The following is an 18,783-nucleotide window of genomic DNA, read 5'->3' on the forward strand; positions in this document are numbered from 1 at the left end:
ATAATTTTTATTAAAGACAAGTAGGAGGTCGATGAGATGGCCAAGCAGATAAAGGCACTTGCCACCAACCTGAAAACTTGATTCTGATTCCCAGAATTCACATGGTAGAAGAAAACTGGCACCTCAAGTTGTCCTCTGACCTCCATCCCCACAGCTATACACACACATATGCCCCCCAACACATGCATGTCCACATGCACATACAAGTACATATACACAAATAAAGTAAAATATATGTCAAAAACACCAGAATAATGACGTACGGGGGAACTGGAGGGAGGTGGGGGAAGGAGAGGGGAAGGAAAGAGGGGAAACTGCATTCTCGATGTAAAATAAATTAATTAAATAAAAAAGGAAAATAGAAGAAAGAAAATAAATAAAACACAGGGAATAGAAAAAAGCACCAATTAACTTTTAAAAAAATGGCAAAATTGTTCAGGGTTGGAGGTCAGACAGTGGACATGGAACCTCTGAAAGGAAGGATGAAAAGAGTACTGGGGGAGGAAAGAGGGGTTTGTAGATGTTAACACTGTCTGATTTATAGTACACAAAAACTGTACAAGATCAAGACAGTCAAAACTCCAGTACAGATGGAGGAAGGGTTCATAAGGCCTTGTTCCTAGGTGCTATTGGTAGTTGATGGTTGCTGACGGAGGCAGAGTAATTTCTCTTAGGGGATGTAGCCACTGGAAAGGTGCCCAGGCTTTAGTAGACGGCTCCCCACTCAATACATATAAGCAGTACTAATAGGCCTCAGGAGGTTATTTTTTTTTAGTTATGAATTAGGAAGGGGGATATATTGCAGGCTTCTGAGCAGAATTTGAGGTGGGGATAGATAAGATCAAATACATTGTATACATTTTAAAAACAACTATTAATAGCCACATCTATCCATGATTAATCAATATTCAACAAGATGGGCTAAAGTACATATTTTTGCACTGACAAGGATGACAAGGCCAGGGATTTGCCAGTACTTCCGGCTCTTTCAATGTACTACGGGAGCCAAGGTAACTCAATCCACTTATTAGTACCAGACAGTTTCATGTTGGATGTAGGGAACTAAGCTCTTACAAACTATCCCTCCTTTAAATATTAAATACTAGGTGTACACCCTAGACAAAGCTTAGGCAATAATAAACTGCCTGAGAGGTTGAGAAGGGGAGGGACAGCTTCTTTGGCGAAGCATTACAACAGAGGAGCATCGACAGGAATAGCTGGGTCTCCCACTTTTGGTACTGTTTTGAGGCCAGCCATGGGCGATGCTCTAGTTTCATTTGCTAACCACATTGACCAAAACAACTTACTGGAGGAAAGAGTTTATTTTGGCTTACGAGCAATAGTCCATCACTGAGAGAAGCCTGGGCAGGAACTCAAAGAAAAAACCATGGAGGAATTGCTGTCTTTCTCACTCATGCTTAACTAGCTTTTGCATACAGCCCAGGAACACATGCCTAAGCAATGATGCTGACAGCCATGGGCTGGACCCTTCTACATCAAGTAATAATCAAGAAAACCTGCAACAGAATCCACAGAAGAGCCTGATCTGTAGAATTCAATTGAGGTTGCTCCTTTCAGATGACTTTAAGCTGTATCAAGTTGACAATTAAGATTAACCAGAACAAGTGGGAAAGTAAAGGGGTATTGGAAATGTATCAGACCCAGAGCAACCAGACTAGTGTGTTAGGGGTATGAAAATGGCAAATTCAGAGAAAGGGAGGTCAGCCTTTGTATAAGTCTCTTCTCTCTCGTGACCCCCAAACTGAGCATGTACAGGCCAGAGTACATTAAGCATCCAGAGACAAAAGTCTGAAATTTCTATTTAAGCTGGCTTGTTCCACAGATGAGATGTAATTTTTCAATAAGAGTCTAAACAAGTGGAGTCTAACCCTGCTTTTAAAAAAAGTTCACCATTTCTCAAGCAACATTACAATCCAGAATCCCTACAATATAATATTCAAACCGTGAAAACTATGACCTATTCTCAAAGGCAGGAACAATTCAAAAACTTTAATCCTAAATTTACCCAGAGTGTTGGAAGGATAAGATATAGCAGTGTTCACACTTGTCCACAGTTTTGCTTTGCATGGTTTTTGTTACTCAGTCAATTCCAGTATGAAAACAGTCAATAGAAATTCCTGAAATAAACTATTCAAAGTTTTAAGTTATATATCCTTCTGAGTAGCAGATGCAATTCTGTGCTGCTGCATCTCACTTGACCAGTGTATCTACGTTGTATATCCTATCCACTCACAAACTACTTAGAAGTCATTGTCTTCTCAAATTAACTGTGATGGTAATTTCAGTAGCTTAATGCTAAGTCCTGGACCCTACATCTTTCATCTGACTTTCTGTCATCACACAGACATTTTCATTAAATTATCAACACAAAAGCAAGAAGTGTGTGCAATACACACAACATTTTGAGAGTGAGAGACTACATTGACATAAATTTTACAAGATTTTTATATAAATTTTATCATTGTCTCTTTCATAATATTGCACCCAGTTTATAAATTAAACTTTGTCACAATTATGCGAGTATAGAGAAGATATATATGTAGGCTGTAATACCACACAGTTTCAGACATTAATTGAGGTGGGGGGTCTCAGATGTGTTCCTTGAAGATAAGAGAAACTAACATAAAGATCACAGAATGGCTTTTTAACTATGCTCTCCATATGACAAAGAAAAATATACTCATAATATTGAAAGCATGGAGGTGGGCAGTGGTGGTGGTGCACACCTTTAATCCCAGCACTTGGGAGGCAGAGGAAGGCAGACCCATGAGTTTGAGGCCAGCCTGGTCTACAGAGCAACTTCCAGGAAAGCCAGGGCCACACAGAGAAACTCTGTCTCTAAAAAATTGATGATGACGATGATGATGATGATGATGATGATAATGATTATGATGAAGAAGAAAGCATGGAGATTCTCAGCAGGGAAAAAGAAAACTACCAAAAAACAAAAAAACAAAAACAAAAACAAAACCCAAATAACAACCACTCTTCCCCCAAAAGTCAATTCTAGGACTGTAACATCTGAAATTAAAAAGTACATAGCCAGCCTTCCTACCAGGACAGAAACTACAAAGGCATTTACAGATCTGAAGTATTCTTCTGAATTCTGCACACACACATATCCAAGCATACATACATACATACAATTAATGATAATGATAATAAATATTTCTTTTAAAAAGAAATCTAGTCATCAGAGAAACAATGACAAGGGAAAATGAATATAAAATACAGCTGGGGACATTTACTATTCATTGTTTCCCAAGACACATGCCATACAGGCACTGAGACATTTATATCTCTAGAATGTTAAAACTTGGGAAGCCATTAAGATTATATACTACAACTATAGTAAGACAGACCCATAGGGTAGAGGAAATTGGCTCAGCCAAGGCATGCACATACCATATTCCTTATGAGTCAACTTGGAGTCTGCCTGAGGGCCTAGCAACAGGAGCTGTCAGAGTTCCTGATAGTGTGGAGTCTGCCTGAGGGCCTAGCAACAGGTGCTGTCAGAGTTCCTGATCACGTCCAGCCAATGAGGGATGACTATGCAATACCAGCAGATTACAAACAACACAGACTGGGTGCTGGGATGAGGGTATATAAAGCCTTCCCCCTTATTAAATAAATGAGTTTGTTGTTTGCCTTCAACTGACTCCTGGTATCTGTGCAGTTGATGCCATACCTTCTCACCCCTTTCCCCAAGGGAGCCATTCCTTAGGATCCAGCAACAATACAACCACCTAATTTTAGAAATGAGATATCTGAGTCACACCTGAGTCGAAAATCTAGCTGATGTCCAGTCCCACTTGCCATTAGTACTGTCCTAATGCCACTACTTCCCTGCAGAGCCAACTTCAGACACACTGCAGACTTAGCACTGCATTGGCATGTACTCACATGATAGACAGTGAGAAACATCTCCCTTAAATTGTCCTCTGACCTCCACAGGCACATCATGGTATGAGCATACTGCTGTATGCACATGCACACATACAAACGCATCAACAAATAAATATCTTTCCGTAGTATTTCCTAATGCATTCATCCTCTTATATCAGATTGTTAACCCATTGGTTACTCATAGAAGACAACTTCAGACTAGACATTTTGCTTCCATTTCACAGTGGGAGAGAAGTGGGGAATGAAGACAAAGAGCTGCTGTTCAGAGTTTGGAATCTCTGCCAGAGGTCAACTGTTACCAGCAAGAAATAAAGCATGGCAAATCTGGACCCAAGATAAACACTGACAGGAGAGTTTCTTTGGTAACGGGGATGGAATCTAGATTACACAGCATTTCAGAATCAATCGCAGGAGAAAAACACCATCTCACCATAAGCTGTCACGGAACAAAACACTAGTGGCTGGCATTCAGTAATGTTTTCCATACTTCTGATTGTTCAGATCTGTTAATTGTAGCACAATAAAAATGCCCCAATATAAATTAGTCTAGATAGAAAGGGAATTGAGGATAAAGTAATTTTACCCCACTCCATAACATAAACACCCTAAATAAAATGTATATAATGAGATGAATGTATAACTGTGATTGTAAGCATGAAGTCAGCAATATAATCACAGTCCTCATGAGACAAGTAACAGATTATGTAGAATAAAATAGACCTGTAAGTACATTTGGGCAAAGACTGGCATTTCATTTTACAACAGATTTCTTAGATACAGGAGACCAGAACATTCATAAGCTCACTCCATATTTCTACTTAAGGTCACAGAGTTGCCATGGAGGCTACCATTCCCCTTACCATTTCTTCAACATAAGGGTAAAGCATGTCTCCAAAGTATTCTGTAGCCTCAATTGGAAGCTGTGCTGGCAAATTGTCAATGGAACACATCAGAATTCCGGAGCCTTCAACACTAGGAGAAGCAAAACGCTTTATTCAAATGCACAAAATATTACTTGAACATTGTAAATTTTCTCAGCCTTTACCCCATTACAACATTTGTTTCATTGTTATTTGTAGTCTTGAAAAACAAAGCATGTCACTATAAATAAGACTGCTTTTCAAACAAATCCTTTACTTTACTTGGCAACCCATCTCCCATTTAAATATAGCATATATGTATTTAAGCATTAAAATTTCAATGTGTTTTTTCCATTTCTTTTACTGTGTTTGAGCATGTACCTACAAATTTTCACACCTTCCTAAAGAACTGAAATGTTGAGTACTTTAAACTAGCACATCAAGATAAGGCAGCAGCAGCTTTGACAAACTCACCTGTCGTGAATAATATGCTGATCTGCATCATACATGCAAAAGGGTCTCTCTATTGTAGTACACTCGGTCATAAAGTCTATAGACCCTCCTGTGTCTGCTGAAATGTCACATATTGCCACAAGTCTGAAAATAACATCAACACTCACATGAGAGGGTGGAATTCTCAGGCCTTCAGGAAGACTAACAATGAATAAAAATAAAATGTGCTTGAAACAAATTGCATTGTAGATGTCAGATATTTTCCGGGCACTTAGAATCTTTCTCCTACAGTTCAGTCTTCAGAACACTGGGTTGTTCTAAGACACAGGGTTCTTTATTTTCCATGAAAAAAAAAAGAAGGGAAGGAAGCCTTCAAATTTGTTTTTGTGTCTAAGGGGCCCTTCAAAGAAACTCACAGGAACAAAAACAGTAGCACACTCTGACCCATACTTTTAAGAGAGATAAAGTTTGATGTTGCAATAGTAAATACTCTGCCAAGAGGGGTTCCCACTCCTCATTTTCCAAATATGCAATGCATAGAAAAGCATTGCTTTGAACTGAGCATATCCAGGAGTGTGCCCACCTCTACAAGTCATGAGGAGTGATCCCTATGCAAATATCATAGGAGTTTCCCCAACAAACGTCCCTTGCTTTCCTTACTGAGGAAGACACCCCTTTGGAAATCATCCCAAGTGCTCTCCTTACTTACTACAAGCAATAGAATTTGCTTCACTATCATTACAGAGCTGTGCTTATCAGCTTTGTGCTCACAAATGATCCAACCATTGTGTTCTGTTACCAATGTGCCTACTTCATCTAATCTCCTGTTACACTGTTTGTTGTTCCTAGTATTTTCTTGGCATTTGCTTCAGAGCTGCAAACAGCCCAACTACGCTTCTCTGAACTTTAGCTTAGCAGAATCCCTGGTACATAAGATGTTTCACAAATATTTATTAACTAACTCATTCAATATTTAAGAACTAATTAAATGTCTATTTTACACCAAGTACTTAAGGTCAAGACAAAAACACTCAGTCCCTATTTTTGGGGAGAATAAATTCCAGTAGGAGAAAGAACAACCATAAACACAGGAAAACAGATGATTTTGAGTTTCTCAAAACAAAGTAACAAACTAGAGAGGAATGAGAACAATTAAAGAGATTTTTTGAGGAGTGCGCTTTGGAACCAAATGAGTCAAAAGTCAGTCTTGGGGGGATGGGTAACTGTAAAATGCTTCCAGGAGGTCAGGTCAGACTGTCACTACATCTCTGGCGTGCGGGAACACTGTGTTCTTTGGTCCCCTAATAATGGTGATGCAGCAAAACAAAACAAAACAACAACAAAACTTCATTTCTGATGACACATAGTCCTTACTTGTGTGGTAATTCAGGGCACCCTTCAATAGGAACGCCTGAAGGCTTCACTGGGGCCAGGAGACTCTGAGCATCCTGGCGAGTTAGCAGGCGAGGGGTGTTTTGCTCCCAGTAGATTCCATTAATTAAACAAGTTGTATAGGGTGCAATCTGTGAAGCAAGTTTCATATTCAACAAAACAGGATATGGCTTATTTTAATACCATGTACTGAAAGAACACTGATTAGAGCAAAGTCCATGGCAGATCATCAGTGGTGCTTCTGTGGAACATTTTGTTGTCCAGGTCACCCACCATCTTCTGAGGAAAAGATAATAGTCACCCACCATCCATTGTAGAATTACTCCACGATAAGATATCAATCTAATAAATGCATTCATATTTTATTCCGTAAGACATTGAACAGCTAGGAAAAATAAAATGGCAAAGAATCAAGTGACCCAGAACTCTATTTCCAGTTCAAATACTATAGAATATAACATTAATCATACTCAACTCCTCTGAACACTATTGCTCTTACCTGCCAGATGGGGGCAGCAGTCCTCAAAAGAATGCTCTGAGGGTTAATCAGATAACCTCTCTGGGGAACTGCTTACACTTACATATGTACATACACATGTGGCAAGTGGGTCACTGTCAATTTCAGTACACATCCACATCTAATCACTAATACTTAGGGTTCAGGATAAAATTAGGGGCAGAAAACCAATTAGGGCCTCATCCTTAGGAAGACTACCTCCCACTCTTAATATAGTATTCCTTATTGCCTATGGCCCTTTGTCTCGCAGAATGGACAGCTCAGAAATCATACATACAAGTAATACTGGACAGACTGAGCAGGTTGTATTTACATATTTAGGCTCATACACACATTATAATTTATATATGTATATATGCATATATATACACATTTATATACACACATATAAATATACCACATATGTATATATAGAGAGAGACAGGTATGAAAAAGAGGCCATGAATTTGATCAAATTACAGTACATGGAGGGGTTGGTGGAAGGAAAGGGAGAACGAAGCAAAATATATGAAACTAAAAAAGAAGTGACGCCTCTTTCCAGCCCGCGCCACGCAATAGGCATCTCTTGGGACAACGGGCACAAGCGCCACAAAACAGTGAGTAAGAGAAAGCTCTACCCCTAAAAGCAAAAGCATGAGCTGGGACATCCTGTTGCCATACTAAGATTGGCCCTTGTCATATACACACAGTCTGAGTTCAAGGAGGCAGTTAAAAGTACCATGCCCTAAGACTGGATATGGGGAACTTTTCCTGGGGCTCTGAGTGTTGTACTGAAAAAACAAGAATCATTGATGTTGTATCCAATGCATCCAATAGCAAACTGGCCTGCACCAAGACCCTGATGAAGAACACTGTGCTCATTGGCAGCACACGGCACCAACAGCGATACGAGTCTCACTGTGCCACTGCCCCTGGCAACAAGAGGGGCAGGCTGACTCCTGAGATTTTGCCTTGGGCAGATTATTCCTTTCTTCTTATCTATTCCTACCTTTTGGAATGGAATGTGTACCATGAGGCTAACCTGCTATGGTATCTTAGAAATATCCAGCTTGGTTTCTATTTTATATGGCTCTGCAGCCAAAGATGTTTGACTTGAGTTCCAAGTGAGACTCTGGAATTTGAAGTTAATTTGAGTTAAGACTTTGGAACTACTGGGGATAAATGTGAGGACATAAGTTTTATGGGACCAGGGACATAATACTATGATTGAAATATAGTTGTCCCTTGAACTCATGCAAAGATTAATCAGCAAAGTCTTATGTTAATGGTATTTAGAGAGTAGAAGCTCCGTGCAACCATGGTATTAAGAGGTGGGGCCTTTGAAAAGTGATTAAAATAGATTAAAAAGAATGGAGTATCCATGATGAATCTTCATGGTTTAATTAGAAGAGGCAAGAGACTACATGGATAGAGATACACATGACCTCCTACCATGATGTGATGTAGTCAATGGGAATCTGTGAAAGAATCTGAACCATGCTTTGTACTTCAAGCCTCCAAAATGATAAACTAATAATCTTATTTCTTCAAGCCTCAGGTATTTTACTTTAAAGTCAACTAAGATGCGAGCTGATGTTATGGTTACAATTTTTGGCAACAGGAAGAATAACCCTTCGGAAATGTTGCTCAGTGGTAGAGCACTTGCTGAGATGTGAGTACACTAGTTTCATTCCCTAATACTGAAAAAACAAGAACAATTTTTTAAAAAGTTAGAACTCATTTATGTTTAGATCAAGCCTCAGAGACATTGCATTTTTGTCAATAGTGCTAACTAGTATAGGCTAACATAAAAACAAGGATCTGCAGAAACTGGCTTAGAACTAATGAGCACATGCATTGTGAAATAGAGAGAGACTGTGAAGCCATGAACGTGCCCACAGAAGCCACCAAAACTACTAAGCAAAGACCACCTCAATCCCAAGTATCAGTAGGAGCCAACTACTAAATCCAACACTTTAGAACCAAAGGACTCACAGTAAATCTACACAAGAACCTGAAGAATCAAGGTACACATTCACAATTTCCCTCTCAGAAAACAGCTTCGCTATGGTGTGTCATAGCAACCAAATCAAAGCCAGATACTCACATCTGTATTAAAGCGACTTTTGTAGCGCTCGGGATATTTCTCATATTCTACAGGATCATACACACCATCTGTTTTCCTGACAAGATGATGATGGCGACTTAACACCGTCCCATACACTTTCCTGTGGTCTTATAAAGAAAGAAGAAATTAGTAAAGTGACAAATGATAATGATTTACGGTGATAAAATATTAACACAAAGACTATTAAAGACAGTAAAAGAGATGGTCCTCCTGTGCTGCTTACCTCCAGTTTTTGAAACTTCTTTTAATTCATGGGGCTCCACATACTCACAAGGTAACTCATTAAAGACTTCTTGGGCTCCCTGTAAATAGTGCATGAGAAAAAGAATCAAACCTCAGTAGAAACATGGCCAACAGATTTCCTGCAAGGATTCACAATTGTGTCGTTCCCCTTGCCCTGACCTATAACCAGGATCACAACATAGAAGTACAAAAGGGGTGTCATGCTGGTAGCTTACAAGCCAGCTCTGACTTCACTTGCATTAGAAGGGGACTGGCATTTTAACTGGTTCATCAGGATAGCAAGATGAATTTAGAAATGTGGACCTAATACAAGTGCCTATTTACTTTTTGATTCACTATAGAAATTATTTTAAGTGGGAAAACTGCCTACCACAGAAGGAAAAGATCAGATGCATGCTTTACAGTTTAGCACTAATAGAGGTTCTATTTGTAAAACTTCTGCACTACAGACCTATTTTTCAACTACAGGTTTCTCCAGGAGATTACAAATGCAGCCTCAACACCACTCCAGAAAGAACCATTAATCCCAGTCTTTATCTTCCTTAGTGTTCTGGCTGGTCTTATGTCAACCTGACATACAACTCGAGTTATCCGAGAGGAGGAAACCTCAATTGGGTTGATGCCTCATTAAGACCTGGCTGTAAGGCATTTTCTTCATTAGCAATTGATGGTGGGGCAGTCCATTATGGGTGGGGTCATCCCTGGCCCTGGGTTCTATAAGAAAGCAGCTGAGCAAGCCAGGGGAAGCCAGTCATAAGCAGCACTCCTCCATGGCCTCTGCATCAGCTCCTGCACCAAGTTCCTGCCCTGTTTGAGTTCCTGTCTGATTTTCTCTGATGATGAACAGCGATATGGAAGGGTAAGCCAAGTAAACCCTTTCTTGCTTAACTTGCTTCCCCTGGCTTGCTCAGCTTGCTTTCTCATAGAACTCAGGACCACCAGCCCAGATTGGGAACACAATGGACTGCCCCCAACCCCATCAACACTAATTCAGAAAATGCCTTATTGTCACAGAAGTAAAAGCCCTAAGACACTTAGTTACTAGCAAGATTCCAAGCAGTTAATGAATAAACCACCCATCACCCGAAAGTTAGTGCTTTATATCATTAACAAGGAGTTATCAAAGGCAGAGGAGGGAGGAATGGAGGGAGGGAAGGAAGATGTAAGGATAAAGGGGCACTTCAAACTTCTAATGCAGTGGTTCTCAACCTTCCTAATGCTGCCACCCATTAATACAGTTCCTCATGTTGTGGTGACCCCCAAACATAAAATTATTTTCATTGCTACTTCACAACTGTATTTTTGCTGTTATGAATTGTAATATAAATATCTGAAATACAAGATATCTGATATGTGAACTCTGTGAAAAGGTTGTCCAACTCCCAAAGGGGTCATGACCCACAGATTGAGAACCACTGCTCTAATAGATGACATCAGCTAAAAGCAAAGAAAATGCTTGGGCTATTACTTTTCTTTGCTACAGTAAAAATGACAACAACAAAAATACTCCAAACTGAATGGTCATTCGTTCTGTTTGAAATGCCCATGAAATGTTCAGCATTTCAGATTGCTTGGCAGAGAGGACAGGTGGAGCTACCTTTGATACGTTGCCAGTCCCCGTGAATACAAATGTTAAGGGTCCTATTGACTTTGGCATCAAACCCAGGGATATTTCATAGCCTGCGTCTCGGACAGCCTGCACAGCCTGGCTGCTGTTCCTGTAGTTGTGAGCCATGCCAAGATGCTGGAAGCAAGCACACACAATCCACGTCAGTCCACTAGCTCAAATGCGTTTCTAGGCTGAAAATGTGACGTGTTTCCAATAAATAAATAAAATCTCTCACCATAAAAGGTGTATGATGTCCCAAAGCAAGGAGCCTTAAACCCATTCCATGTAAAATATTGATCATTCCTGTCACAGAACCAGATCAATAAAAATACCATTAATTGAGTGGAGTTGACTAACAATGCACAAAATAAATTCTGTTCATAGGCATTTACGAGAAGGAATGATACACTTTTCCCTTTGTCCATTTTAAACCTGCTGGGTACCCTAAGGAAGCAAAGATGATAGTATTTCAGATTCAGAAGGAACCTCAAGACATCTTGTCTCTGTCCTCCAGTTTCTACTATCAAATACACTCACCCATCTACATCCTCACCTGTTTTTTTTCTAATCCTGGCCCTGATAAAAAGGAAGAACATCCCTCCTCTCATCAAAGGCTAATTTCTCCTCCTGTCTGCAGGTCTCAAACTGTCCTGGCCCTCCACAGAAAGAAATTTATCCTTGAATAGCTCCCTCATAGTTTTTCTCTGTAGGATCATTCTTATCAGTATTCTAACATACTCCCACCTCCCTTACCAAAAGCAAGCAAACAAACAAAAACAAAGTCACCGTTGGCCTAGGGATCCTAACAGATATTTAGTGGCCTACATCACTAAACTGGATGGAATTTTCAAATCCTTATTTACTTGTCAGAATTATTCTTGGGCAGTGTAGACTATCTCTTGGATTGACACTCTAGGCCCCTCAGTATCTCTGACTTGAATGTATCCTTCCTTCATCCTTCCCTTCCTATCTCACTATGTAGCCCAGGCTACTCTTGAACTCACTATGTAGCTCAGGCCAGCCTCAAATTCCAGAGTCTCCCATCTCAGCCTGAAGTGCTAGGATTTCTAAAAGGTACAGCCATACCCATGGCCAGAATTAATCTTACTTTCTTTAAGCACCTCTCTGTGTGTATTATATTAGCACCCTCAGAATTCTCTTTGGGGCTCCATTTTCTTCATATCTTCATTTCCCCTTAGGTAATCTCATCACATCCTAAATTTAAGTATTTTTTATATGTGGATGATCCCCAAGTCTGTACTTCCAGTAGGGATTTTTCTTTTGATTTCAGGATGTTGCCAATCATCTTTTCTATGCCTTAAGTGGGGTGTCTTCAGACATCTAAAACTCAGCATGCCTATAGCAATGACCTCATTATCTATTCTCCCTTTGTTTATAGGACTACAATCTTCCATGCCTTTCCCAACACCTCTGCCACACACACAACTCTACCCAGATTTCTTTTATCTTTTTGTTGAAGTCAACTTTTAAAAATAAAATGTTTGTATGAAGTAAAATACAATTCAAAATGTATAGTTCAGTAACTATTAACATATAGTTACACCCATGTATTACAGATCCAAGATGGGAATTATTGCTGCTGTTTGTATAAATTAGATGCTTTGGTTTTATGTAAATGAAGTTGTAAGCACATATTCTGTTCTTTGTTTCATTTCAACTAGCATATTTTTTAGATTTACATCAATACTTCTGACTTTTGTTGCTGCAGTTTCACATTTTATGGTTATACCATCATCCATTTATCCATTTCTTTTTTAACTGACATTTGTATTGTTTCCAGACTATTACAAATTTCTGTAAAAAAATTATTTTTGTGGCACATACACACAATATGTTACGTTGCATCACACATATACAATATGTGTCTAGTTTAAATGGAGTGATACGTGGGGGTAATAATGCTTCCCTCATTTCCTATCTAACAAGAACCCCAGTACCCAAAACAGTATGGGCTATTGCCACTGCCCTTGGTTGCAAGCCAGAACTTGAAGGTAAGACTCTGTTGCTGAAGACACCATGTACTTCAGACACAGGACTTGAAGGAATCAAGCTGGAACTAGCCTGGAGGGCTCTTCCCTGAGGACTAGCTCTGATAGTACAGGAAGGTGCCATGCAAGCTTCCAAGGGAGAAAAGCAATCACTAGTCCTACCCAGCTGTAAAGTCTGCAAACCACAGCAATGACTGGCCCAGCAATATATTCCCAATGGTGCAATAGTTCACTTTTATATTAAGAATAACCAACAGCTGTCTAATTGAGCTTAAGGCCTGCTCAATAGGAGGGAATGTATGCCTGAAACTGTAAAACTCTCCAACTACCCATGGCTGAACAGTTTAGAGACCTTAGAAAAGACCTTACTACTGACATTTTCTAAAACCAATACAATTTCTAACTATGTTCTAAATACTTTTAACTATCCTCACTAATAGTACCTCTCAATCCTCATCAAAAAAGCTTTTTTTTTCAGCAGATAAGAGATTATTATGGAGATCCACAATTGGCCAAAATACAGAAAATGAGTGACTGAGCTTTGATTGATACATCTACAGTGTAACCCTACATCTAAGACTCAAGAAAAATTGTGGAAGAACCAGCAGGGCTGGGCAGGCCGTCTGCTGCTAAATAGTGTCTTCTAGACATGGCAGGAAAGCTGTATTTATCAAGTATCAACCATATGGTTGATTAAACAAGACCTGCACAGTGACATGCACCAGTTGATATGCCAACGTTATGAGAAAATTTTTATAAGATCCACCCCTTGATGAGAAACCACAGGGAACCAATGGCTGCTGAGAGAAGAGGAATAGGTTTTCTCCAGGAACGAACTCCCAGATAGGTCACCCAATCCCAAGTGGTCAACCCGAAATGCATGTACATACAAGCAACACTAAACTGACTCAGCAGGGTGTGTGTGTGTGTGTGTGTGTGTGTGTGTGTGTGTGTGTGTGTGTGTGTGTGTGTATGTGATAATAATTTAAGAAGAGAGCCGGGCGGTGGTGGCGCACGCCTTTAATCCCAGCACTCGGGAGGCAGAGCCAGGCGGATCTCTGTGAGTTCGAGGCCAGCCTGGTCTCCAAAGCGAGTTCCAGGAAAGGCGCAAAGCTACACAGAGAAACCCTGTCTCGAAAAACCAAAAAAAAAAAAAAAAAAAAAAAAAATTTAAGAAGAGGTCATAGATTTGAGAGGGAGTGTGGGGAACGTAGAAGGGGTTGGAAAAAGAGGGAGAGGTGGAAATGATATAAATACAGTACTCACGAATGAAATTCACAAAAAATTAAATATTTTAAATTAAAGTAAAATTCTTTTTGAGTCTCGCTATGTAGGCCACACTGGCTTCATATTCATGACAATTCTCCTGCCTCAAGCTTCTGGGTGCTAGTCTATCACAATAAATTTGTTTCATGAAATGTTTTTCTTTTCTAATGAGTAGAATTTACTTAATACTGTAAAAGTCAATCTTTTCTTGCAGTGGTTTCAGCCACTTGTATCTTTTAAAGGTTTGTCTAATTCATGAGTTCATCAAGCTCACTAGCCTTAGTACATTTTTTTTGTTGTTCTTTCAATGTTTGTAGAGGATATGACTATGCTCTCTCTTGTATTTCCTCTCTCTGTACAGTGCCAGCTCCCTTTTTTCTTCATCTAGTTAGATTTTTTTCAATTGTATTGATAGCAGAGCTTTACACATGCCTAACCTTCCCTCCTCCTTACTTGCTTAAATAGGTTTCAATCATCCATCAAGTCTCAGCTTCAGATGTGCTAGCTCAAGGACAACCCTCCCCACAGCTATTTCCAGCTCAGTACCCTTCTTCTAACAAGTATCATTGTCACTATACTTGTGTGTTATCTTGCCTCCATCATTGTTTAAACAAAAGCCACATCCTATTCACAGGCATGGTGTTACTTCTGAATCAATCAGCTCATTTCTGATGTCTTCATTTTCTCTACAGAGAACACTCACCTGGGTAAGTTCCAAATGGCCTGGAACAGTAGTCAACAGGGCTCACCCCTCACTTGGTCAAGAAGATCCCCCTCCCCCGATTTTCTACTTATGATATACCATTACAAACATAACTTTGTTTCTCCAACAGGATCATCTAAAAAGCTAGAATCTATTCCTAGGTATTAACCTTTTGCCTGCTTCCTTTTTTTCTTTTTTTGTTTTACCAGTAAACATAGGAAAGAGAAAAGCACACTTGCACTGCTGAGACACACTTAGAAAGCTACACAGAGCTCTGTCATACCTACCTGCCACACCTGCCCATTGTCCAAATGCCACTATCCGAGACCCTCGGTGATCCACCATTTTCTCATAATCAATGAGTCGGATTTCCTGAAGAAAGGGAAAGAAGAAACTGTTGCAACCAGGCAAATTCAGCGAGTAAGTCACACATAAAGAAGTAAAAATTTTATATTTTTTTCTCTCTTAGAAAATGCATGTTGACTTACTAACCCATTATCAGCAGGTGCACCATTAAATGCTTTGAAAACGCTTGGTCACAAACCAGCTGTAATTAGAGCTAAAGGAATGAACTGAGTGTTAAATATCCTTTGAAGTGAGGAAAGGAAATAATGGAGGCAAAGGTTTCCTTTAAGTTATCACGTTCCCAACCTGCCCAAGACCATTTGAAATACACCTATGTCCCTACTTATCGTCAATCTTCTGGTTCCAAAGAAAATACATCCTTCCTAAGATGAATCCCTGTGTGTGAGCAAATTCTGGTTCATTCTGAGTCCTTCCCAGTCAATCTTCTTGAACTATTACCTCTTTCTTGCATATATATTCTTCCTGTACATTGCTCCTCAGTCATTTTTAAATACCTCTTTTTACCTAAAAAATAGTAACAAAAAGCCCAACACTCTCTTTCCCTCTCTCTCCTCTCCATTTTATTCCTTCTTTATCTCCCTTCTCTTTCCACTTTTACATTTCTTTTCTTCATCTTTGGCAAACACAAATTCTTTCTCTTTCTTCAAAGACCTTCCCTCTCTCAGGAAAGCCCCATTAATGTATTCTTAAAAGCTATGTTATAATTATACAATACTTTTATCTCTTCAAACATAATAGGAGTTAGGGGCCTGGGGTACACTGCTAAGTAGAACACAGAGTACTTACTTACCATGTGCAAGGTCATGGGTTGTAACCCAAGTACCAGGGAAAACAATTTAAATGTAATGATATTTAATGTATATCCAACTCTGAATGACTTGTTAGTGTGCTGCCCAAAAGCCATCCTGCTGGGTCTGTTTTTATTGATTTTTTTGATGAGGACCAAAGGTACATATAGCAAAATGTCTCTGAAGTTCTCCATAAAAGAGTTTATTTGCTTTAAAGTGGTTTTGAAATTAACAGGAACATATCCTATCGCCCCATATAAAATCCATTTCCTCCATTGTTTGTATTGTTGGTAAACACAACCCCTGTTCCATTCTCAGATTCTATATCAAATGTTCTGTCATCCTTACTGCAGGCCACAGGCCTTGGCTGTGATCTGTATCTCCACTCACTCCCACACTCATCCAACCTCCCAACTATATACACCGCCTGGTCTCTGATAGTGCTGGTCAGGAAAAGCTGCTCTCCTAGGCTACAGACTCATTTCCAACATACTATCAGCTTCTCTGACAACTGTCAAAATGTAGATATCCAACAAGCTAAACCCCTCTGCTACCAACATGGCCATCCTAGCTTGCCCTCCTCATATACATGGCCATCCTGGCTTGCTTTCCTCATATGCAACGTGGCCATCCTGGCTTGCCCTCTTCATATACAACTTGGGCATCCCAGCTTGCTGACCTCATATAAACACTTTCTCAATCTATAGTGGCTCTTATCAGTTGCTCAAGCCCATGCCCTAATCACTGCTGACTTCTTTCCTCAAATCCCACCTTCCGTTAATCAGGGAATTTTGTAGGACTCACCTCTACAATGCAATTAGGGTTCCCCAAACATCAGAACATCTACTCTACCACCCAGGAGCCAGCCACCCTCATCTATTGCCTATAGTCTGACTGCCCCTAGACTAAGTCATCTGATTAGTGTTGCTTTCCTCCTCCCAACTCCAACCATCATCCACACAATAGGAAGACTAAACACACTAGCACACGACCCACTCTACCCACCCACTCACAAAGACCCTTGGTTCTTTTTCTTTATGTGCTTGTCTACCTGGAAGACTCATCACCATCAGACATGGCTTAGTCCTTTGTTTCCTTTAAATATCTTCCCAAATGCCACTTTTGGAATGAGGCCTTATCGACAGTTGCACTGCCCCCTTTTGGTGTCCATGTCCCTTTCTCCTTCAGTACCATATCTCTTCTACCAAGTATTTCCTGGTGACATAGGCTGCCTTCTTTGCTTATCTCTATCTCCTCCCACTGAATGTGGCACCAGAAACACAAGGGTAATGGCTATTTTGCATTTTCATGCTGATGAATTGTTTCAGACACATTGGAGGCACTCAAAACTGTTTTCATTCAGTGGGCAGTCCCATTTTAAGGAGCTACTAATGTTTTCACAGTGTTTAAACCTCAAAATATACTTCATCTCTTATGACTAGCAATGAATGTGAAAGCATTTCTTGTCCTGTTCTTGTGCCATAGAGCTGTATAACCTCGGTCAAGCTCCTGTACCTCTCTGAGCTCCACGTGAAAAACAAGCTGTTAGTTCCAGCTCTGGAATTCTACATGGTGGTATTTACATGCTTGACCTTATAAATTAGTAATTGCTTGTGGGGGCAGGGGACAAACTTTTACCCTTCCTTTTCAGAATATATAAGATAATGAGATGCATTGTTTTATGTATACTCCAAACCTGTACAGTCAAGGACAGCTCTTCATTGGGCACCCTGATATAGACCACATCTCCTACTGAAGTAAGTGACAGACATACCGTTCAATGCCTCATTACTGCTCATGAATACTGGTCACAATTACCTGTTTCAGAATCTCATCCAGCAAACTCATATTGGCTTCCTGGGCCTTTATTGTGTGGGAAAAGAAGGCATAAGTCTTCTTGGACATCAGTTTTTCCTCTGGAGGCCTTTTTACTCCCAAAATTAGACAAGCTTCTGTGATGTCCTCCTGAAGAATGCCGCCAGCCCTGGCATACTCCTAGGGATGAAATTTGGACCAAAGTTTACTCTTGCAGATTGTAGTGGTCATGACTTTCTCTGATGAAAAGTACAAAACTACAACAACCTTCAGAAGGATGGGGTTTGGTGAAGGATGGGGTTTAGTACAAATAACAATGTAGTTTCCTCAATAAAGATATTATCTATCCTGCTTGGCTTTTATAGGAAAAAATTTGGAAAATCCACTATTCACTCATATTTAAGAACAGATTATACTTTGATCACAAATGGAGACAGGAGGAACAGATGTTCAAGGTCATCATTGGCTATCTAGTAAGTTCCGGGTTAGTCTGAACTACAGGAGACCCCTGTCACAAGGAAAAGAAAAACTGTATGTGTATTATATACGGATAGCGTACAGTAATGACAAAGGTAGAGATACATTTCCACACTGGAGAGATCATCTGGGAACCACCTCAACCAATGATCACATATTGCTGATGGTGGGGCATCTTGGTATCTTGAGCCTTTGATTTGGTACTATGGGAAGATGATATGTGACTGACATTTATGCCCCAAATGTCTAGC

At 39.9% G+C, this 18,783-nt stretch overlaps 1 protein-coding gene across 4 annotated transcripts in view; it reads right to left on the bottom strand.

Annotated features, from left to right (window-relative positions):
* Aass (aminoadipate-semialdehyde synthase) overlaps window positions 1-18,783 on the bottom strand; it is a 55,924-nt gene that overhangs the window by 27,677 nt on the left and 9,464 nt on the right. For all 4 annotated transcript variants that reach the window (XM_052720830.1, XM_052720833.1, XM_052720832.1 and 1 more), the window contains 9 exons: window positions 18,059-18,235; window positions 15,374-15,458; window positions 11,344-11,411; window positions 11,097-11,243; window positions 9,480-9,558; window positions 9,236-9,363; window positions 6,615-6,763; window positions 5,262-5,384; window positions 4,788-4,899 (listed from right to left, as the gene is read on the bottom strand). In XM_052720830.1, the coding sequence (XP_052576790.1) occupies window positions 4,788-4,899; window positions 5,262-5,384; window positions 6,615-6,763; window positions 9,236-9,363; window positions 9,480-9,558; window positions 11,097-11,243; window positions 11,344-11,411; window positions 15,374-15,458; window positions 18,059-18,235 (1,068 nt within the window). The remainder of the gene's footprint in view (window positions 1-4,787; window positions 4,900-5,261; window positions 5,385-6,614; window positions 6,764-9,235; window positions 9,364-9,479; window positions 9,559-11,096; window positions 11,244-11,343; window positions 11,412-15,373; window positions 15,459-18,058; window positions 18,236-18,783) is intronic.

Source organism: Peromyscus californicus, unplaced genomic scaffold (assembly GCF_007827085.1).
Source record: "Peromyscus californicus insignis strain IS unplaced genomic scaffold, ASM782708v3 Scaffold_6__1_contigs__length_162567912, whole genome shotgun sequence".
NCBI classification, from domain to species: Eukaryota; Metazoa; Chordata; class Mammalia; order Rodentia; family Cricetidae; genus Peromyscus; species Peromyscus californicus.